A 24,957-nucleotide genomic window follows, 5' to 3' on the forward strand; every position below is an offset into this window, starting at 1 on the left:
TTTCCTACCGGTGCCCACACTGAATGGAGTTGTGATTATCATTTTTTAATTAATAAAATCTCTCTGGCTTCGACCTTTTACCAATAAAAAAAAAAATTCAAAAAGTGCAATAAAAACAAGTGGTGAAAACCTGGCAATAGGCACTATTTGTGAGAGAGAAACTCCTCTATCTACTAATACTCACATCATATCTTTGGTTCCATCTAATCTAAACCAATAGCCACTACATAACACTTATAAATGCAACATTATCCTGGACATACTTATTGCAGTCACTATCCCTGATTATCTAAATCATATCCCACCATGGCTTGGTGATCAATGTGCATATCCATATCGAAGTAGTATCGACAACAAGGGGCCAAATCTTGACCTCGTTGGGGGCATTTCACCTTGCGGGTTTCAGACATTAGACCAAACACGTAGCAAGACAACAAGGATAAAAGCAACCAACAATGAACATAGCAACAAGAGAAGCACAACCGATAAGGGTAGACATCAAGGACTTGAACTGATTTTCATTGAACAAGAGATCTATTTGCAAGATGTTTTACTTGACAAGAATACATTTACGGTAACATGCATGCTTACTTATGGTTGTTAATTTTTGCTTATCATATCTCCTAAGCGACTCAAGGATGTCTCAAAGACTAGAGAAGCAAGGAAGGAATGTGATGTTTTCTTTGTCTACTGTTTGGGAGCGAAGCCTTCTACTATGCAAATTTGTCTTACGATGTGTTCAGACAACATATCACTGAAGACATTTCAGATTTGTATGGGACTAAGGTTAACTCTTGTCTATTTTACGCAAGCAACACTCAGGTCGTCTTGGTTCAATTATACCTTGACGTTTGTGCCGTTTTGCAATATCAAAATCCATGTAAGTTATAATCAGGTCATTATTGTTCAATTATACCATGACGCTCGTATCAACTTTCAACAAATCAAGGCTCGATGATGAAAAAATAGAGAAGCACTGACAATTTGATAAAAAATAGATGGCAACATTTGGGAACGAGAATGCATTAGTATCATTTTATTATCATTATCATATTAAATCTTGCATTAGGTTGCACATCATTTTCATTTTCCATTCGTGTCATTTATCATCTTTAAGTTTCAATTAGGTTGCATGTCATTTTTTGCATCATTCCATTATCATTATTAGCATTAGGTTGCATATCATTATCATGTTAATCTTGCATATCATCATCATGTTAATATTGCATTTAGGTGCATTCACATTATCATTTTCCACTTACATTCGATTGCATTATCATTTTCATATCACATTTTGGTTGCATTTACCTACCATATCATAATCATTTCCATATCATTGTAAGTGCATTACATCTCATATTATACATCTCATTTTCAAAATACATCTCATATCATGCATATCATTATCCATCTCATTTTCATGATACATTTCACATTTCACATCATTATCGCATTTTGCATATCATATTAAAATATGTGACATTCTAGATCACATTATCCAAGGCAAACAAAAGCACAAAAACATGTTAGAAACATTTGCAATCATCAAATCCAACCATCATTTGCATATCACTTTTTAAACATATAGTATCATTACAATCATCATATAAGTATGTACATCATAAAAAAAAAAAACACACACACACATCACATTATCTGCAAAAGTCATATAGATCAAAAGCATATCATATAGCTCATTGAAATCAAAATAGTTGCATCCATATCATATCATCGTGCATATGTGTGACCACTTGCCGATCCAAAGGAAAATCAATGATACACGACATAACCAATCATCAGTCCGAGCAAATGAATGTCCAAAGTCCCTAGATATCATATCAATAACAAAGTCTATGAATCAAGCAACATCAAAGAGAATCAATCAATCCCAATTCCATATCAAAAATCAATTAATCCAAGTTCCATATCGAAAATCAATCAATCAAGCAACACATCGAAAGCTAGTTTCATATCGTAAATCAATCAACCAGAGTCCCATATCAAAATCAAGCAACATATCGAAGTTTAGTATCATATCGCAATTCGTCAATCAAGGACACATATCACGCTTCCTATCGACAATTGACCCATATCGATAATTGACCCATATCGACAATATCGAATTAGGACCCATATCGACCTTTGACCCATATCGGCACGTTTGACTCATATCAAAAATCAAGTTTGACCCATATCGACCTATTGACCCATATCGACAATCAATTTGACCCATCGACCTTTGAAACATATCGACACTTGACCCATAACAACAATCAAGATTCATACCAACATGACCTCGGTAGATGTGTGGGGCATGTACGCACTATGCCCACATTAGTCTTCCTCATTTATTCAATATTTTTTTTAATAAAATTTATTGGCATATAAATATCGAAAAATTTAAAAAATTCCAAAAAAATCAAAAAATTTAAAAATTCAAAATTTTTAAATCGTCCAAACTTTCAAAAATCGTCCCGCATCGCACCACTGCCCCGAAAATCATAATTTTCTCAATTTATCTCTCGAGGGGGCATATCGACATCAATTTTATATCAGTCTCATATCGACATCAATTTTATCAACAAATTTCATATCGAACCATTTTTTCATATCCAGGGTTTCATATCGACAATTTTGACGACAACATCATATCGAGAATTTTGGTGACATATCAAACATTTTCTTTGAATCAACAAGTGGTCACATGTCACTTCAAAGAGGGGCAAAATGTAGACACCTAAAAATGACACAACTAATTAAATGGATTTTATTCATTTAATCATCATTTAATCGCCTATTAATTAAATTAAGATTTAATTAATATCCCTATTCTTCCGATTGACCTTTTTAATTAAATTAAGATTTAATTAATATCCCCTTCTTCTATCTAAACCATTTAATTAAATACCCCCCCTCTAGCCATTTTTATTAAATTCACATTTAATTAAAAATATCCATTTATTCCCTTTTCCATTTTAATTAAACCTACATTTAATTAAAATCCCCTTTGCATTTAAATAAATCAAAATTTATTTGTAAATCCCCCACTTGCAAAATCCTACAAATGCAAGTTGCATCCCTTTTGGTTAAATTAAATTATTTTAATTTAACTAAAAATCCTATTTTCCCTCACCCACTTGCAAAATCCTACACATCCCACTTGCCTCCTAATAATCCTTCTAGAACCTATCTAATCCCTTCATTATCCTAATTAATCCATTTTGTTTCTTCCTAGGTTGCTCACACATGTGTGAGCACATATCCCCTTCTCCCAAGGTGGGACCACACTTGTGGGATCACACTGACTTTTCATCCCACTCCCCCTTGTGACACTTGTCACAAGGCTGAGCTTGCAAATCTAGGACCACACATGTGGGACCACATTGATCCTCACCCTCTCCCCTTTGTGACAGTTGTGACAAGGCTAAGCCTTTCAACTTGGGACCACATTCCTCCTTCAAACTTGGCCATCCATTTCTAAGTCTTCAACTCTATAAGATGAGCCCTTGTCTCATATCCAATATCGATCTTCGTTTACATCCAATCTATAGCTAAATTGTTTTGTGCAGGTTACTAAGGAGCTCCAATATCTTCTCCTAGCATTTTTAGATAATCTTAGTTGCATTATAACATGGATTTCATCATGTTTTAATATATCATGCTAGTTCCTTTTCCATGCTAGATGATCTTCATAACATTCTCATGCTAGTTTAATCTCATACTAATCTTCTCATCTTGGTAACATATTTAGTTTCATATCCATTTAGCATATCACTAAGATCTTAGTTGCATTCCATTTAGATCTTAGAATCATACATATCTCTCATTCTTTAGGTAGTCATCCTAAAGATCAAGTGCTCTTCCAAGCTAAGAGCCACCTTGATTTGAAGGATCCTTGGAGATAGAGGAACATGAGACGCGCTTGGAGTTTTTGATTTTGAAGCTAGTTTAGTTTCTATTTGGGATTTCTAACTCTAACATAATGTTTCATGTGTGTGCTTGTTTGTTGCTTTCTCCTCTTACAGGCTGATTCCACAATTTAGAGCTCATAGTTATAACAGATATGAGAAGGAGATTATGACAGTTTGAAGAAGTGAGCTATAGCAAACTTGTGAAGAGTAGGATCATCCATCATATGTTAAAAGATGGACATATGAATGATGGTTGGTGCCTCTAGTGGGTTAAGTACTCATAAATATAATGAGGGTTTTGGTGCCTCTAGTGAGAAAAGTTCTCACAAAGAGAATGAGGGGTTGATGCCTGTAGTGGGCTGATACCTAAGAATTTGTAAAAGAAGTTTTCTATATATAAGGAACTTGTTTTATCGTGGTTTTCTCCCATAAGGTTTTCCATGTATATACCTTGTGTTCTACTTGTGTTACATGGTAGTTAATTTTCACATGAAAAATTATTTGAAATGAATATTCTTTGGGATTAAGTTCTGTGCTTTTGTTATTAAGTTGAAAAAGTAAAAGTTTGATGTATTACTCATTCATAGTTAAATGATTAATTAATTTAATTTGCAAGATATTAAGGTTAGGGACCCTTACAATTATTTGAAGAAATTTCAAATTTTTCGATTAAAAAACATGACTAATAGATCTAAATAGACCAATATTAGGCCAAGAAGTAGAAAAAATCTCACATTCAAAACGTATGTTTAAAAAAGTAAAATGAGTCAATCATTTTAAGTAAACTGATTGCTTTGGCAATAAAAGTTTACCGTGGTGAACATGTGTTTGTTGTTCAAGCATGTCATACTTGCAAGTAATGATATAAGACATAGTTTCCAAGCCAAATGAACGAACGAACAAACAAATAGACACTTAACATATGATAAATTATAGGTAAAAAGGATGCACGAGGAGCTCTATAAGCTTAACAAGTGCAACCCTACCTTAGAAATGTCAGTTAAGTATCACAAACTTATGTTTTATGTCTCGTAGGCTCATTTATTAAATCTTTGGTCACCACTAGATTTTTCATATAAATCCTTTCAAATTTTACATACTTAAATAAACATTATATATTCAAGTATATCATTAGTAACATTTTATATTATATGATAAACAATATATAATGCAATATCAAACAACCCATTCAAATATCGATTATGTATTAAAAGAAACTACTCAATAACAATAAACATAAACATATACTAAAAACAACATATATATCATATAAACTCAATATTAAAATTTAAAAAAATATAATTTTATATTTAAATTACAATAATATAAAAAATATACAATCTTTTTTAATTAATATAATATATTACAAATATAAAAATAATAATAAATAAAAAATTGAAACTATTTTGTAAGAGAGAAATATTCCCAAATGAAATCAAACATGTTTATGTTCATCCACGCTGATGACTATACTAAAAAAGCAACCACAAAATGTCATTTTTTTTTCACTTCAAATAAACATTGTCTAAACATTTTGATAATTTTTCCTTTTTATCAAAATTGACCTCCAAAGATCTCGACATGAAAATGATTTTACAAACATTACAAAATTTTGAATTCACTTTAAAAAAAAAATAAAAAATCTTCAGATCAAATTTTTTTTTACAAACCTTTAATTTTTTGATTTTTAAACGTTGCTAATTTTTTTCTTTCACTCATTCTAGTAAATCAAGAGTCAAAGTCAACACGAAATAGTTGTGCAAAGCAACTGAACTTCTAGCATAAAAAAAGCCTATCACGTGTTTGTCTTCGTTGTAAACAAGGTTTGACGGCGCACAAAGTTCTTGACAAAGAAAAAACAAAAACAAAAAATACAAATATAAAAAACATATGCGTAGAGAGGAGGCAGACATACGTCAATATAGCTGTTATTGAAGAACGTGGGCCGCTCTTTCCTTTGTAACCATTCTGCCCAGCATCTCAGGGCGAGGGAGAAGAATAGCATATTGTGTTTGATGCGGCAGCCATTAAAACAATCAAAATAATTTCATCACCATAATTGTAAACAGAAGTCAATTTGCCACTGTGAAATCGTCAATTTTCAGCTGAAACCCCGAGATTCACAGGGCTTTAAGGATTTCAAATATTTTTCCAGGGTTTCAAGGTTATACATATATATATCTTTCTCGGAACCTGAAGATTTACAAGCATGAAGCCGAGGGATTTTACGGGGTTTTCGTTTCTGGCGGTTTTGTATTTGTATTTGTGTTGTGTGGGAGAGTGTGGGAAATTGGGGAAAGGGGATGTAACGATGCAGGCTTTGCGGTCGAGAACATCGGAGGCATACGTGACGCTTCTTTACGGGGATGAGTTTGTACTGGGCGTGCGAGTCTTGGGTAGGTCCATCAGAAACACTGGCGCCACCAAAGACATGGTGGTTCTTGTCTCAGACGGTGTTTCTCCCTACGCCGTACAGCTCTTGCAGGTTTTTGTTAAAATAACAATTCCTTTATTTTTTGTCTGTTTTTTTAATGTACTGGATTTACAGGCGCTTTATAATAATCAAAAGCACACACAAATTTTACTTACTAATATGTGATTCAAATATGGAACACGGAGTGTGATTTGAAATGTTGATGCAAATGAAATTGAAGCAGCAAGTTTTTTCACAGAAGTTTCTATAAGTGATTCAAATATGAAACACGGAGTGTGATTTGAAATGTTGATGCAAATGAAATTGAAGCAGCAAGTTTTTTAACAGAAGTTTCTATTATCACTCTGTGAAGATCTCGTGTACATAATCCTACTAAGATAGATGTATTTAATAAGAACTTGACTGTAGAAACTCCAATTTATTCTGGCTTAATATTTCTAGTGCCTTATTTTTTGTTAAGGTAGCCAATTTTTTCATAAAATTTCAAGTGGATTGGCAAGACTTTATATTTATCAAGTTTAGTTAAATAGTCAAAATCGAAGAAGTATATTTTAAACTATATATTAGATAAATGTTAAGCAATCCTTTTGCGGAAGCAGGCTTCCATTGGATAGGTCTCATCTTCAATATTCTATGCTCTGTTCAAACCTACGAAGTACAAATTTGAACGCTTTATAAAATAATAGGAACAATTACCTTGTGGAAACAGGCTTCTCTTAGAGAGGTTTCAACTTCAATATTCAATGCTCTTGTTTCAGTGCAAGGGCTTTAGCCTTACTGGGGAACTCTGTCTTGACTCTCGATCATAACTAATCTTATTCTTATGCATAAACCTTATCTATTTTTATCAAATTTCAATGTCGTTCTATTCATTATTTCTCAAGAATTCTAATCATAGTCCAAGACTCAGCTTTACTGAAGACCTGAGTCCCGGCAATGGAAAATATTATTCTTGTGTGTAATTCTTCAACAATTCATGAATTCTTGTACTTTGATCAAGTTTCCATGATATTCTATTGTTACTTCTAAAGACTTTTTATCACAATCCAATACTCAGATTTACTGGAGAACTGTGTCTGTGCTATAGTCTTCAACGAATCATGTCCTTTTTATTCATTGATTCTGAAAACTTTTTATCATAGTCCAAGGCTCTCCTCCCTTTGGCTCTAAGACAAGGATTCTCCTACTGGCAGAGGCTTCCCCCCTTATTTCCCCTTCCTGTTCTGCTTTTATCCTCTGGGTACTCCCATTCTGCATGATACTATGATTACAGGAGACTGAAATCATATATATATACTGCATACTGCATAGTACTTCCTCTGGGTCTTTCATATATATATGAAAGATGGAGACTGAAATTTGACAGAGCGTGGAGAAGATGATACAAATTAAGTAATAATATTATATTTAAATTAAAGATAATAAAGTGTAGCACTTCATAACAATATGCTTTGTCTTATAACAATATACTTTGTCCGTGTTTATAAGCTCTCCTTCATATTGCAAGGCTGAGCTAGGTGGTGAGTGATGAATAACGATAAAACATGACAAACAAAGAAAATGTTTTATCCTCTGCTTGCAATTAATGCCTGCGTATTTGTTATCAACGTGGCAAGATATGTAACAGTTTCAAAACTGTTATGATCTATTCCATTGCATGAAAGCATTCCTGTAACTATGACTTTCTTATTGAATATTCTTGAATTCATATATTTGCAGAGAATGCAGCTTGAGATAGATGATTCACATAAAATATTTATTCATTCGATCAAGTTTCATTGCAGATATGAATGGGATGGCCAAGGAATACAGGAACCATGCCAGAGGAGAAAGGAGGTGTTAATAGTTTCTGATTCAAGGCACAGTATAAATTAAATTTTTAATAGTTTTGGTCTTTTTAAAATTTTTTTTGTTTTGTTTTTGTAATGGTTTTCCTGATAATGGCCGGGCATGGCCTAGGTTTGGCCATGGCAGGTCTCTGCCATCTTGGGTACCCATGTGCCCACAGGGCACCTGCGATGGTAGGTGTGCTCTGGTCACCCCAAAACCACTCCTGGTCCTGTTCGGTACAATGAAAGGGCCATTTGTGCAAGGACCAAGTAACTTAGTGTACAATAAAATTATAAATGCTTTATAAAAAATCAAAGAAGTGGCTTTATGCACCGTTTAAAATTCCACAAAATTTCAAATTAAGAAGTTGCCCGTGAAAGCTCCAATTTGCTTCTCTAGTTAATTTTCAGTCTCCAAGAAATTTAGGCTAAGATTACTTCTGCCTTGTATTTTCATCAACTTTCTCACCCAGTTTTGTGGGGGAGCGGAATTTAATCTGCCCTATAAATTTTTCAACCCATTTTTCTATCTCTTTGTTTAATTTGAGGTCATGAAGTTTTGAACCACTGTCCATTGACTTAGTGTGGTCTCCTTATATGTTCACACTTAGTGAAATAAGCATATGCTCTGAACTTAGGAGATTTAAATGCTATCCCGTTCTTTTTATGTTTTTGAGCTGGTGCGAGGATCAGTACACAAGTGCAAGCCTATGCTTATTAGCTTCTCAAGTTTGAGCTCGGATTTTGGAGCTCTCTAACAAGGCATACACATTAGTTGCTCTCATAGATAACCCTTGTGGCCCATAAATTGCATACCAAATTGTAGGAGGAATTGCTCAATTGCTGCAAATTATCAATGCCCAACAGTCACCTTTATGTAAATGGCAAGATGGCCAACCCTTCCTAATGGTGTTTAGTCTTTCCATCCCTTTGCCATTTCCCCATAATCCCTTGTCATTACTGGCATCATACAAGCTGTATCACTTGGAGCATGTTCCCAGATTTTACTCTGAAGGAAAAACACCCTTCGACATAAGCTTTGTTTAATTGATGCTTCACAGTTGAAAAAAATCATATATAGGCCGAAGCAAAGCTGCATCCCTACAATTTGTTTGCCTACTGCAAACAATAGCTTGTTTCCTGCACCAAGATGGGAAAAACATTACTTATGTGGATATATTAGAAGTTCTAGCAGTGGATGGAGAACAAGTTTAAACAAAAGTTCTAGTTCACTCTTGAGAGTAAATGATCTAACTGCAAAAGTCCAATAAAAAGATTTCTGAAAGCATTATATATATAGAAGTGAATTTTTATCAGCCGGTGTAAACTGAAGGTCCTATGTGTAAGGAAAGCTCAGTGCGAAAATCGCTCTCCTAATGTCAATTCAGAGGGGAATTAAGCAAATGTGTCTTTAAATTCAAATCATAAATCATCAAGATGTGCACTAACGGATTAATAGAATAAACACACAATTATAACAGAGAAGAGACATCAGATTTACGTGGGAAAACCTTTACGGGAGAAAAACCCACCACCAAAGAAAGATCACTTTATTCACAGTAAACAATAGATTGCAATAAAGTTTCTGATTCTTCCTTCTCAGGTATTCGTTCTTAGACTTTCAGATCAAACTCATAGGATAGAATAGTACAATATTTCAATCTACAGAATAACGACCACACACCGTCCTACAGTATCACTGTACACATGTTGTTCAACTGTCGACCACATTGTGTTCACGGGATCAACCGTCTGTTCAATTGTCAAGGAGCCCAACCGTTCTGTGTTCACAGGATCAACTGTTTGTTCAACCGTTGGTGAGCCCAACTATCCATAGGATTACATTATCCCACATTCGTCTAGATCATGAGTTGTTAGACATTCAAATACAAAAGCTCAACTCCTTAAACCGTCCACGAGGCAATTTGACCGCTGACTCGTTTGAGCACCCATGGCCTCTAAACACTCATTGGCATAAATCCCATGAACTTAGACTGACAGGAAACCATCGGCCTGACCCCTCGCATTGGCATAGCACACTCCGACATGCCAAGTCACACCGAAATGACCTCCATCGGCCTGACCACTTGCATCGGCATAGCACTTTCCGATCAGCCAAGTTACACCGACATGATCTCCATTGGCCCGACTCCTTGCATCGGCCTAACACGTTCCGATCAGTCAAGTCATACCGACATGATCTCCATCGGCCTGACTCCTACCGACTAGCCAAGTCGCACCAACATGATCATCATCGACTTGACTCTTGCCGACCAGCCAAATCGCACCAACATGATCATCATCGGCCTGACTCCGTGCATCGGCTTAACACTCTCCGACCAGCCAAGTCTTACCAACATGTTCCTTGCATCGGCATAACTCTCTTCGATCAGCCAAGTCGCACCAACATGATCATCATTGGCCTGACTCTCTCCGACTGGAACAATGTGAAAAAGTCAAGTGAATTCGAGGCACAAAATCCAACACTATGAAGTGTTACTATGCTTGGGCTAGCCGTGGAGATGTGTGTGCTAAGTTCCATAGACATGAACCATATGGTTAGATCTTTCCTGTTCTTGTCAAATTGGTTGTTCTTTGTCAAAGGTTTAACCTTGGATTTGGTTGCTTTGGTTGCTGGGGCCCTCTTGACATTTTTGATTCAAATTCTTTAATCAATGTTTATTTCTGGCTACAAATATCTGACCACACTGAATGGTTTAACTAGCCTTTAAATATGTTGTATTTGAAAGCATCAAAAATATGATTCTATGGTCAATAAAAAGCAACACATTTAAATAATTTTCACAGCTTATAGGGAAGTCCTATAATTTCAGAATCCATATAAATGATACTTATTGGCTTTATATTTAAAACCTACAAAACTTGCAGTTTTATGGTTGAACTGTAATGTCCCTTTTTTAGCAGTTATCTGACGATTTGTCGTTAGCCCTTTTTGCCTTGGTCTCGAGGGCTAACCAGGACATTGCAGGGATCTGTGACGGATTTGGCCTAGGCAAATTCAGTTTCGGGCCAAACGGAGTTGATTTGACAGAGTTTCCAAGCACTTACTATTTATAGTATAAGTCAGTTCGGGCATAGTGACGGGAAATTTTTGGTGTGATTTTGGTCAACATCATTTTAGTGCATTTATTCATTCGTTTGGATTGCATTTTTTATGAAGGAATTAATTATTTAGGCAAAAATCAAAAGTTTCTAAAGTTAAATTTAATTATTTAACTTAAGGGGTTATTTAATGTTGAAGCTAATGTTTTAAAAGGAAATATTAAAAGTACCCCTTCTTTGTGGAGACATAAGGGGAAAATGTTATTTTATTCTATTTCTCATTTCTCCCAAATTGATAGTGCTTTGGGATGCATGCTATAAAAAGAAGTGATAAATAGAAGCATTTAATGCTGGAAACTCATCTTGGGAATTGTGAAACTTGAAAAAAACTGAGTTTCTGGAGAAATCTGGAAAATCTTCTTGGCTTTTGGGGACGCACACCCTCATTGGCAACGTTTCTCACATTTGTGAAAGATCAAATCTGAGAAATATGTTATTAATTGGAATTTGGAATGGCACCTTGAAGCTACATACAGTGGTATGCCTGACTGGGTAAGTTCGAACTGCATTGTTGGTGAATTTTTACTTCCTATCAGCACTTAATACCTTGGGTCAAATCTGCATTGAATTGGGTATTGGGAGTCTTGAGTGCGTAGCTGAAAAACAACCAGCTGGGAGAGGAAGGAACTGAGTCGTGGTTGCAGTATTTAGTGTGAATACCCTTATTCCTACGTAGTAATCTGAGGAAAGTGCGTGGGTACAGCAGAAGACAATGTGGGTGTCACCTTTCCAGCTGCGCTGAAGGAAGAACTGGTAGCACGTTGGGAGGAGAGTTACATCCAGTTCTGTCTGGAGTAACACGATATTCTTGACACATCGCACAGGGGTTTACAGCATGCTGTTAACTGTGAGTTAGCCACCATTGATCAGGCTCAGAAGCCATGTTTTGAAGGATACAAGTCGCTGTAATTTTCAGAGAGTTTAGCCGGTTGTGAATACCCCAGTCTGAGACGCAAGTTCAGTTTGACAGTGTTGGATGTTGAATCGCTGAAGTCTTTCCAGCCAGTGCAGACCATGAAGGGATAGGAGTTAACAGCAGTTTGGAGTGAGCTGACAGTAGGCGTGGAGTCCATACGAATTTCATAGTGAAGGAAGCCAGGTTCCTCATTAATTTTCTGAAGTAGCATTGTATTCTGTGTTCTTAAAATTAATGTATTGGCAATGCTTAAAGGAAAGCACATTGGTTTTTGTAAGTGTGGAAACTAGTGTTTGGTTGAATGTTATCTCTGAGTTCAGTTTCTTGAATTAAGTAGTAACCCTGCAGCAGAATTATATTTCAAACAAGAAACTACATTTGCTGAGTTTGCCTTAGTTAATATTGTTCTTGAGTATGTAAATGTTGAATGCATGAAAACAAAAAACGCACCATGGTCAACTAAACAACAGTGACAAACACTAGTGAAAATCACAGTCATCTTGGAAACCAGAATAGGGCAGTATATTACATGAACTTGAACATTTATGATTAGAGTATTGCATTCCATACAACTAATGCTTAAATATTTTAATCTCATGTTGGAATAATTTAATTAACTAGCCTATATGCATATGATTTCATCAAGTTAAAACTACATGTTAGCGTTGAAAAATATTTCATTGGCCTGTGGCCACTAATGCACATACCTAGAAGTCATTGAATTGTACTGCACTTAAAACATATCAGGAAGATGCGAAGTAACTATTTGAAAAATTCCAATACTTCAGTTCTCTATTATTCATATGTTTAGTTGGTTTGAATTCTTAGATACACATTCCAGAAACTACAATAATGTATGGCTATGTTCATGCTGCTTTTTCCTCACCACTGGAATTCATTGAAGTGTACTTCTGTCTATTTCTGTCTCTTGCATTTCTTTCTATCTAATGTAAAGACATTTTTCTTACCAGCTATTGAAATGTGTTTGAACAGGCTGATGGGTGGATTGTCGAGCATATCCAATTATTGGCCAATCCGAACCATAAAAGGCCAAAGAGATTTTGGGGAGTTTACACCAAACTGAAAATATTTAACATGACCAACTATAAGAAAGGTTTTAATAGAGACTATCTCATTTGCTTGCAAACCTTTTGGTTGAAATTTCAAGATAAGCAATGTTTTTGTTTTTGTTTACCCAGTAGAGTCATATGAACAGAGGTTCAATATTCTATTCATATCAGTTAATTTTTGGTTTGTTCAGTTTGTTGATGAATTGACAATATTCTACAGTTGTCTACCTTGACGCGGACACCATTGTCCTTAGAAGCATTGAGGATCTTTTTAAATGCCAAAAGTTTTGTGCAAACTTGAAACACTCAGAAAGGTTGAACTCTGGAGTCATGGTAGTGGAGCCTTCTAAATCAGTTTTCAAGGATATGATGACAAAAGTCAACACGTTACCTTCTTACACTGGAGGTTTGACTTACTACAATCTCTTATTTTTGTGAAATTTTGAGACAACAATGTTGTTCAAATTCCATCTTCATTCCTGTTTGAAATCACTGTTTAGCATATAAAAAAAATCTTCAAATTTCAGACTTTGTGTGTTTCATTGCAGATAAAAGCACCATAGTTAAAGAATGCATCACCAAAATTTCATATTATAAAGTTGTTTTGTGGAGTTGTGTTCTACAGGGATTTGAAAGTTTAGTCATTTAGTTTTATTTTGGATTCAGTCTTTTCAGAGGCATGATGGTTATAATTGATGCATTATTTGAAATAGCCAAGTTAGATTATTTTTGGCAACAAAAATTAATCTAGTTTTTAGACCCTAGTAAGAAGATTCTGCATGCAGAAAATTTAGTCCTAGCTGCAGAGAGCATAAAATCAAAAACTCCAATCAAAACAACAGATTTGAATACTCTAATCTACAAACAAATACTGTTGAAAATATGAACATCAGATGCTTACAAATCAGAGCTCTCAAGACTGCATGTATCTTCTGTTCAAACTGAAAAGAAATAAACTGCATTGGAATTACATTTTAGAAAAGGAACTCTATATGCATCATGATTAAAACTAGAATATGCTCTTTTTAAATAGACAAGTGTACTATGAATCTTAATAAGAGAAACTAGATGAGGTGTCAAGTAAAGCTTTAAGTTAAGCTTACAAATCACTGGAGTAATATTTAGCTTGACTGAATAATCAACTAGTCTGATCGATCAATCAACCTATTACAGCTAATAACTCGTAATCAAAGCAGTTGAGATTAAGTTATATCCACAAATCACTCAAGTCTCAAATAGTTAATTGGGGATTAGTCTCAAAGAAGACTTCCTACATAGCTGGGCCTATTTTCTTATATATTGATATCCTCTTCGTGTGGATCTCTTTGCTGTGCACAGGGCTGTACATGTGGCTGTCATTGTTGTGGCATTACTGTGAGAAAATAACACTCCCTCTTTGCAAGGAAAGTGTTCTCCACCAATCCAAACTTCCCTTTCAACATCTCAAACTTCCCTTTAGCCAGGTACTTCGTTAAAATATACGTCATCTATGAATTTGAGGGATCATGCTCAAGTACCATTGTTCCCTTCCAAACCTTGCCCTAAGGAAATGGTACTTAGTGTCTTTATGCTTAGAACAATCATGAAACACTAGGTTCTTAGAGAGATGAGGCAACTCTAATTGTCACAATATACAACCATCGACTCCAATCTTTATTTTAGAACAATCATGAAACACTAGGTTGTTGGAGAGACGAGGTAACTCTAATTGTCACAATACACAACCATCGACTCCAACATCGCAACTTTTAAAGTTAGATAGTCTCACAACTAGTAGACGAGGCTGCTATGTACTATGCTTCTATTGAACTTCATTCTTGCTTGCTTTGTATTGAATGAATATATCATACTTGACCCCAAGTTAAAACAAAAAATTGAAATGCTCATTTTGGCACTAACATGATTTGTTTGAGTCCACAAAGCTAGACAATGTCAACTCTCAATCTATGACATACGTCAACCCATAGTGAAATATGCTCTTAAAGTATCGAAACACATGCTTTGTAGTAGTCTAGTGAATTTGCCCCAGTTCAAGTGTCATTGTTTGGACCTAATAGGTGAAGTCATTAGTGCCATAATAGATCATTGTGAAGGGACCGATACAAAATTTGATAATGCTCATCTGGGAGTGCCAAGAGTTAGGAAGGTTAAGCAAGAAACCCTCAAGATCACATCTAACATCCAAGGCCAAAGTAACATTAGTGAATTGATATGCACTTGTCCCTATGGCTAGGGGGGTGGTTGGAGGGGAGTAGATCTATGTTGAAGAGAAGTTGAACTGCATTGTTGGGAAGAAATAGGACCACTATGCTAAGGGGGATCATATTGAGGTAAAAGCTATGAGAGACGTCTCGTAGGTTTACCCACATCTATTAGAGAAGTAGCGTTATCCAAAGGTTGTATAGAGTTGTTGGGATTTTCAATGTATTAGAAGGAAGTGATCAACCTAGGGGCTCTAGAGTCTTGAGAGATTTCGTATAAGGATTTGCTTTGAAGGGTGATGGCCTTCCAAAGATAAAGAGCAAAACGTCGCTGGTTTGAATATTTAAAGAAAGGCGAAAGATCGTTGCTTGAGTCTCTATAGAGGTAGTAATATTTTCCTCACATCTTGTTGTAAATGGGGCATCTGAAGATAAAATGCTACATAATGTCCCCATTTTGAACTAGGATTTAATAATAAGTACTAACAATAAAATTAAAATATAAAAGAATAAAATTAAAATTGAAATTAAAATATAAAGAATAAAATTAAAATAAGTGAAGTTTACTTAAGTTTAATGAATGGTCAAAAGGCATGAAATGAAAAGTTGTGACTCTCAAACATGAGGTATAAAAGGAGAAGAGAACTACATTTGAAGGGGCATTTTTAATCAAAATCAGAAGTGCAGATCTGATTTGAATAAAATTATAAATACAACAATAAGGAGACATGACCCTTTAAATGGATGCCTCTTTCCAAAGGGATGTGTCTCTTCAATAAAATAGGACAGTATAAAAGGATATGGAATGGAGGAAGGAAGGAGAAAGGAAACATAGGAATTAAGGAAGGATTAACAGAAGAAGAAAGGAATGAGAAGAAAATAAGGAAGTGACTCTTTCAAAGGGGAGACATGATGAAGAGTCGTGACTCTTTTGAAGGGTGGTAATTGTGAAGGGTTGTGACCTAAGTCACCGCATTCGAAATTTGGCAAATTTCAATAAAACATTTAAAATTTGTTCAAATTTGGCCCAAAATTCGTATGAAGAAAAACTAGGGCTTTTAAAATTGAAATATGTTATGTAGTCACAAATCCGGAAATGAATAAGCGTATTCTCCTTACGCTGCGTTGGAACAAGGGTTTTTCCCCACAAATCTGAAAGGCGCCATGCACAAATAAGAACCATTGATTTGATGATAACTGCGCTTCCCGCTGCAAAAATCCCTTTCGAAAAGGAATTTATTGGAGTTTATTTGAATTCACGATACAATAAATATAACGATAATGCATAAAGATAATGATTAAAGGCCCGATATACAATAGTCGTGGTGAGCCCCCATTGAACCACTTCGACCATTTAATGTATAAAGATAATGTATTAAAATTATGATGATGTATTTTTAATTTAGTAATATATAAAGATAATGTGTTATAAATTACAGAATATGACTTAGAGAAGTTTTTTAAATTAATATAATGTAATATAAATTCATAATATAGTTTTTTTTTTAATAATTTTAATTTACATTGTTAAATATTTATATCAATTTTAAATTTGATATAATATTATTTAATTATAATAAATAATAGATTTGATCATTTCATTTCTAATTTTTTTTTTTTTGATAGATAATAGGCCGAAGCCGATAAGGTGTACATACCCTACCCCCTTTGTGGGATTTGAACTTGTGACCTCTATTTCAAGAGCACAAATTCTCCACCAATAGGCCAACTCAAGTTGTACTCATTTCTAATTTATTTTATTTTATAATAGTATTTCAATTTTTTTTTTAAATTTAAGTTATATTTATAATTTAATGAATTTATTATTTATATAAACGAATTAAATGTCGATTTTTTTTTCGAATTTTTACTCTTGTCGAACTTCATCCGAACTTTATTGTTGCCGAATTCGAATTCGAATTTGAACCCGGTGAGTTAGCTTGTGACTATTGCAAAGGGCAGACATGGTGAAGAGATGTGACTCTTCCTCACATTGGGAGATATATAAAGGAGAAGGTTTCATTTGAGGAGGACATCGAAGGGAGATCAATTTGGAGAATAATTTATAATTCTCAAAGGCAACAATGAAAAGTTGTTACTCAAATCTTATGAAAGGTTATGATCCTTTCACCTATTAAGTATAAAGGGGAGATCACCAAGCAAAGCTCAATACATCATCACTCATCAATGCATCAAGAAACCAAGCAATCTATGAATCAGCAAAGGTCAAATCAAACAATTTATCAATTAGCGAAGATCAGTTCAACAAAGTGGATAAACAAGCAATCAAAACATCATCAATCATCAAATGTGTTTTAAGGAGTCAATCAATCTATCAAATCAATCAATTCATCATTAACGCATCATTCTATCAAATCAACATTCGTTGAATCAATAACTCATTCGAATATCAATCATTCAACAACAATCCATCAATCAAGAAAAGCAGTTGAATTAGTATCGGTGCTCATAAGGAGCAGATCTATCCATAATATATCAGTGATCAGGCCATAGATCAGATCAGAGATGACTATTTGTTGCAGGCAGTAATATTCTTGTTCATTGTGGGATGCATGAATATATGTTTAAATATGTATACCTGATGAATACAACAATTACTAATATAATATATCTATGCATTTAACACTATGTATATTAGACATGAGTAGTAATATGATTTGCAAATAAGCAACAACCAATCAAGGCAAGGTGAGTGAGGGAATACAAGGAGGGGAAACAGTTATGAGGTCCTCTTCTAAGCGCACCACCTCATGGTGGTGACTGATAGTTGCATGAGGCCAAGGGGGTGCAAGGAGTGCCCCACCATTGGGCTTAGAAGGGAAGTATGTTCCAGACACCCTATTGTAGTTTTGCCTCAACCCTCTACTATGGTTGACTATTCGATTAAGGAAATTCAATCATAGGGAGGAGAATAAGGGTGGCAAGAAGAGGGGAACAACTATAGGATTCCTCACTAGGTACACCCGCTCATATGGATGGCAAAGGGCCACATGAGGCCAAGAGGGATGGTATATCCACTCTTGGGCCTAGGGTAGAGGATTGTTTCAGGCACCCTAATACCGCCTTACCCTAACTCTCCTATGATTGAATTCCATTAATGAATTAGATATATCTTATGATTAAGTTAATGTTCCTAACCCTAGTAGGAAAGATCTATGTTGTGATTTAAAAACAATGTTTCTAGTAGGAGAGATCTATTTTATGGATTATGTTTCAATGACTACCTAACATGTTTCGAGGATCTCAACTAGGTAAATGATATCATTAGCTCTATTCCATTTCTTGATTTACTTGGAATTGTGATTTAGGGCAAAAACAATGCTTTCCAATATCAATGCTTCTTGACATTACAAATGCTTCTCGGTCTCCACCTCCTAAAGGGAGCAAAGATGATAGATCCGGTCAATGCCACAAATGTGGTGGTCTGTCTCAACATATAGCTGGTGGGAGCACATCATCATTTGGCCAAGGGGAAACTTGAAGCCAGGTGACCAATGATGTTGGAGATAGTGAGGATGACATAATATACTATTCTCCACTTATAAGAAATGCTTGATGCAAAATAAAGCTTTGGGGGGCTGAGTGACACAAGAGAGAAGGTCCAATTGACTTGGATGCATTATTTGTAGATGTCTCTTCTAGTAACTTTGGTGATGTTATCTTTCGAAAGAAGAAGTCGAGAGGGATTGTCCAAGTAATACATGAAAGGAGATAGTCTATTAATAGAGATGCCAATAGAATGGAGTAAGCTAGTCTTAGGGTACCAAAAAAGATGTTGAATTGGGTCCAATGGAGTATTCCTCTCAAAAGAACAAAGTACAGATATCTATCATGATTAGAAGCAAATCGCCCATGGATTTGAGTCTGTATGTAGAAAGAAAGTCAAAAGATAGTCTCGAGATGTAGTGGCCAAGCAATAAACTCAGCTTGGATAGTGCTTTGTGGAGCAATGCACTTGGACTTGATAATGTGCTACAAAATAAAATTATAGACCCTCTCAATGCAAATTCAATCAATGGATCCTAGGCTAGGCCTCCAAACCTTAGAGCCATACAAAATTTTTGCTTGATGATGGTATAAAAAAGATGTATCTTTGGAGGGATATCTTGGATGTGGATATAGAAACATTGACATTCCAATTTCTCGTACATTGAAGGATCCATCAAATTTGTAGTAAACTTCAAAGTACATAGTAGGGATTCCAAAGAGATTTTAGGTGATGAACTTTAAACTTTTGTTGACTCATATGGTGTTAGATTGGAACCATGGGAGTGAACAAAGGCTTATCTATTCATATTGTGTACTTAACTTGACCAACAAAGACCTCATACCTTTCCACACCTTAAGACCTACAAAACAGTGCATAAAGCCAATGTCCTTCATATCAAACTCAATTGCCAACTTCTCTTTGCACCATGTTATAAGCTTCTCATTGGTCCTTGTAAGTTAGGTCATCCACATACATGACCAAAACTAATTGATCAAATTTATGAAATAGATAGTAAAGGTTAGGATTTGCAATAGTTTTGATGATTTCCAAATTCAATAAGTTCTCATCAATATGTGAGTGTTAAACTCTCGTATAGGGCCTTCATCACCTTAAATACACAGGTCTCTTGCTTAGGCATCTCAAACTCCCCAAGCTGATTGATATACACTTCTTCCATTCCACCATTTAGATGAGTTTTCTTTGTAACACTAATGTACGTTATCTTAGAAGTAGTAGGATAATATTTTATATTTTGTATTTCCTAGCTACTACACTAGAAGCTGAATAGTCATCTAGAAAATGAACTAAGCAATCATTTTCATATTGTTAAATTTGTACATTTTGATTGAATGAGTTAAGCTTTGATTGAATATTTTTTTTGGTTGTCCAAGCCCCATACATTTGTCAATCTTCTCTTGCATTACTTTCTTGTTCTTAACATTGGTATCAGAGTAGGCTGAAGAGCTTTGTTTGAAGGAGGAAGTTGAAGATGATAGTTACAAATGGTTGTGAAAGTAGATCATGAAGATTTTATGTTTTGGATTGCTGCTTGCATAGATGATTGTGCTTTATGTAGAATTGGTTACTTTGTTACAACAAGTGAATGCTTGCTTGCAAGTATAAGTTGTTTACATTTTCTTTTGAAAATAGTGTTGGCATACATTATTGTCACGCTCAGTTTATTCATTTTATTACTTGTCAAATTGTTGAGCTATTTATGTTTTTGAAGGGGTTCAAATACGTATAGTATTAGATATATATGCTTTTATGCCACTGCTCTGCTTCTACTAGAGGTGTAATTCATTTAAAGATATGTATGTATCAAGTGTTGTCATTGACCTTTTAAAATATGTGTGAATTTTTCTATGGAATTGTTATTTTAAATGCCTACAGTGTTCTTCCCATTCACTACATTGTAGAATATATTGGGATGACAAAAGCAATAGAGGAGGAGGAATATCAATGACAAAGCACAAAGAATGGTCGGGGCATCTATAAAGATATTTGATGACAGAGAAATGAAATATCATTCCTTTGTTGTTTGTCTACAAATTGAAAGGTCTAGCATTCAAATCTAGTTTGTATATATTTTTAAAATAGTTTTTACAAGCATCTTTGTGTTGAATATCCTCTAGACAGTTCATATTCTAGGTAATGGCAAAGTGAAGATTGAATATTTCTTGCATTCACCACTTGGATCTCTGCATCTATAACAACACAGAGATAAATAGAACAGCAACATACGTTGGAGGCTAAATGGCTACAACTTCTAGATATTACTTGAAAATAACTATATTACATATATGCAAGATAATTTTTCTGATATCTCAGTTTGCAAACAAGCAGAGATAGAGCATACTTGTTTACTGCTATATCTGATTAATTAAATACAGGAAGTAACAATAAAGATGACAATGCATACCATATACAAGAGTAAAATATATCATTATTCGCACATGAAATTATTATAGAGAAGAAGACTAGAGATGGTCGGCCAAAGATTACAATTGATCCGACTTTATCATACTTCCTTCTTTGACAGTACACAACATATTTAAAGGACCTGGCGGTTTGCAAGACAAACACAATTGTCAACCAACCGACACATATGACTACCCAAGAGTGACAACAAACTTAATTTGGACAATTAATACATTGCCGAATAACCAATATTATCAAACTTAACTATAGGCATTGTACGCTGACTACATCATTCCCCCCAAAAGAAAAAGTCGTCTTCTAGACGACAAATAAACATCAAAGAATATTTTGGAATACTAATGACAAGAGTGTAGACAATGCCATGTATTGTGCAAACTCAAACTCATAGTGTTCTTGAAAAATCAAATGGGGGTTTGGGGGCAGTTTTCCTTGTGGGGGTTTGGGGGCAGTGCCCCTCACGGGGTCCCAGGGAAGCACCACATAGAACTTCACCTCATTTTCATAACTTTTTAAGATGCCACACAGAACAACGTGGCGCACCTCATTTTCATAGTGCACCTCATTTTCATAACTTTCTAAGATGCCAAGAAGAATGCTGAAGAAGCCAGAAAATAGAGATTTCATGTCAAAAATTTGATCAAGTCATACTCTTTTGTGAGATTTCAAGATGACTTGTCGTTCCACTATATGCTTAAGTCGTATTTGGATGGCACTAAGATGACCATACGACGTACAGACCAAAAGTTGTTACCACATGTTGTTTGGTAGGGTCTATCCTGTACGGCCCAGGTGACACCTCCTCGTATGGCTTGCAACTTTTCCTCACATGCGGCCTTGAATTTACGTATGGCTTGGTTATTTGCTCTTAGTATGGCCTCCTCCCTACTTGCTCATATGGTGTACTCCTCACGTACCACTCACCTTGCACTTCATCTTCTTCCACGTAGGACTTCACTTCATCACTTTCAACATACAATGTCTCACCTGACACTTCATCTTCTTCCACGTACAATTTCATTTCATCTCTTTCAACATACGGCTTGCTCGTTGGTGGTTTGTACAAGTGCATTAGGGCTTAATTGTCTTACCCTCGCATGGATTGACAAGTTCATACTCGACTGCCTCCTTTGCTAGGAATAATGATATTTGACGTACGACTTGGCAACTGACTCCTCTTGTGGGTTAATGCTTCCTTCATCCTTTATTCTCACCTTGATGTATGACACCCTTCCTCCTTGACCGTATGACCTACTTTTCCTTTTTCCAATTTCTTTGCTTCCCCAGTTTTGTCGTATTTGGTTCGTATGGGCTACACTTTAGAGATTTGCGATTTAACCCCAGATGCCAAGCTTGCTAACCTTGCCTTGGTTAGATGCACTTGTGACCAACAATGAATCAAACTTGCTGTTTAAGTGCCCTCTTCGTGTAAAGTAAACCTTTTAATCAGTGCCTTTATTAAACTCATGCGAAATGTTTTCCTCTTTATAATGTTCTCAACATGTTTGCTTTTTATCTTTTGGACACTTTTTATTTTTAATCTCCTTTTGATATTTCCTTTGCTTCTTTATGATAATATTTCTTTTTTTCTTCTCCATAGTCTTTTTTTTTTCCACCATTACACCAACATTTCCTAACTTCAATATTTTTATGAGAATTTTGTTCTGCCATGTTTTGCCTATTCTTATCCTTTTCATTTTTATTTTTTTCACTTTTATTGCTTCAAAATACTTTTTTTCACCTTCAATTTTTTTAATTTTCTTTGATTCCCTTTTCTTTTTCCTTCCATTTCAATCTCTGTAGTGTCAGATGTATTGTCCATAACTTTACACGCTTTCATCGGTTTCTCTTCACCAAGAGTTGTAGCTTCAAGAAAATAACACATTGGCAAAAATATATCATAGTCCTCCATTTGCTAGTGAAATAGTCCATTCAGGGAACTCATCTCATCTTTAAAACAATCTTCTAGTTTGAACACCCCTTCGTCGTTTGGTTCCATGCCTTCCTTTCCTTCGTCGATACCCAACTCTTCTTCTTCGGATTGTGATTCAAAGGATGCCAACTCCTTGCTGACCGCCTGATTTCTTAGGTCGGTGATGTACTTCCTTTCTTTACTCTTGATCGAGAGCGTTTTCTTCCAATTGTGATTTGCCTTGGCAATGATCAACCATCCCCTCCCAAGGAATGCGTCGTACACCTTCTATTGCAAGGGGATGGCTACGAAGTCCAAAAGTAATTGCAATGTCTCGATTGTTACTTTTTGTACCATCAATGTTCCCAACAGCTTGATACCATGCTGGTTGGCACCTACCAAGGGGAAGGTCGGCAACCAAAGTGTTAGTCTTTTGAGGCATTTCCAAGTATCTTCTACCAGTATGTTTACTCCCAAGCCTCCGTTGACGATGGTGTTTGTCAAATTCTTCCTCATTATTTCCATCTCGATGATAGTCGACTTCCTCTCGATGCTCATTGTCAACAACATGGGATCAATGGCTTGGTTGCTTTCGGGTGGTGGTTTCACTATCAGTTCCTCTTGTGGCTTACATTGGTTCTGGCCAACTATGTTGTCACTGACCATGTTGGTAATTGCCACTCAGTTGCGACATAGTTTGAAGAAGGTCTATCACCTTGATGGGTATGGTTGTTTGTAGCACTTGCCAAACTATGTTCTTCTTTGACTTTGATAGCAATGATGTACTTGCAGTTCTATTGGAGGTTATTTGTTCCTTCGCTAGCACTTGTTCTACTTCTGCTCTGGCTTCTTAGAGTCGTTCCTTCGTATGAGGGTCTGAGTGTATCGCCTTCTTCGTGTGTGCTCTTGTGATTGCCAAAACTGCCTTGTCTTGTTCCTCTATGTCTAGCATATCAATACCCTTTTGCTTTGGGCAGTTGGTGTCTTCATGGTCACCTAGTCCACACCATTTGCACAATAATTGTATGTTGTCTTTCTTATTCCGGTAGTCTTTCGCAATGTGTTCCCATTCGCTACATTGTTGGCACTGTATGATAGGACGTCCTCTAGAGTCGTACTGTATTTGATTTCGCCCTCGATTTCCATAATCACCTAGTGATATATTTTGTGGTTTCGATGGAGTAGACTCTCCTTGTGTGAAGAGTACTTGCGTACTTCTAGTCTTAAAAATATATGGACACTTCTTTATTGAATGACCCATCACCTGGCAAATCTCACAAAACATCTTTCTAGGACAATTAACTTTCCTGTGCCCCTCAATTTTGCACTTAGTACAACATACTTCATTACTTCCTTTATTGGTTCCTTTCTTGGCCTTCAATTATTTCATCATTCTCATCATGTCCCGTTGTAGGGCTTGAATTGTTTTGGATTCTTTGTCGCTGCTACCTTCGGTGCTCATCATTGTTCGTCTTCCTCTTCCCTCGGGAAGATGTTTTTTTCACTCTTGATGTCCATTGTTCGATTGTAAGCAATGGCGTACGAGGACGGAGGTTCTACCTTCATTTTATTCCTCAAGGAGGGTTTCAGCTGGTTGGCTGGTTCTCCATC

At 35.6% G+C, this 24,957-nt stretch overlaps 1 protein-coding gene across 1 annotated transcript in view; it reads left to right on the top strand.

Annotated features, from left to right (window-relative positions):
- Nucleotides 1-5,795: 5,795 nt before the first annotated feature.
- Nucleotides 5,796-24,957, top strand: part of LOC131067985 (inositol phosphorylceramide glucuronosyltransferase 1) — an 89,522-nt gene continuing 70,360 nt past the window's right edge. Inside the window, exons 1-3 of the mRNA XM_058003168.2 lie at nucleotides 5,796-6,396; nucleotides 13,207-13,327; nucleotides 13,504-13,689. Of these exons, the coding sequence (XP_057859151.2) occupies nucleotides 6,121-6,396; nucleotides 13,207-13,327; nucleotides 13,504-13,689 (583 nt within the window). The 5' untranslated portion in view covers nucleotides 5,796-6,120. The remainder of the gene's footprint in view (nucleotides 6,397-13,206; nucleotides 13,328-13,503; nucleotides 13,690-24,957) is intronic.

The sequence above is a fragment of the Cryptomeria japonica genome, chromosome 6 (genome assembly GCF_030272615.1).
Source record: "Cryptomeria japonica chromosome 6, Sugi_1.0, whole genome shotgun sequence".
In the NCBI taxonomy this organism is placed as follows: Eukaryota; Viridiplantae; Streptophyta; class Pinopsida; order Cupressales; family Cupressaceae; genus Cryptomeria; species Cryptomeria japonica.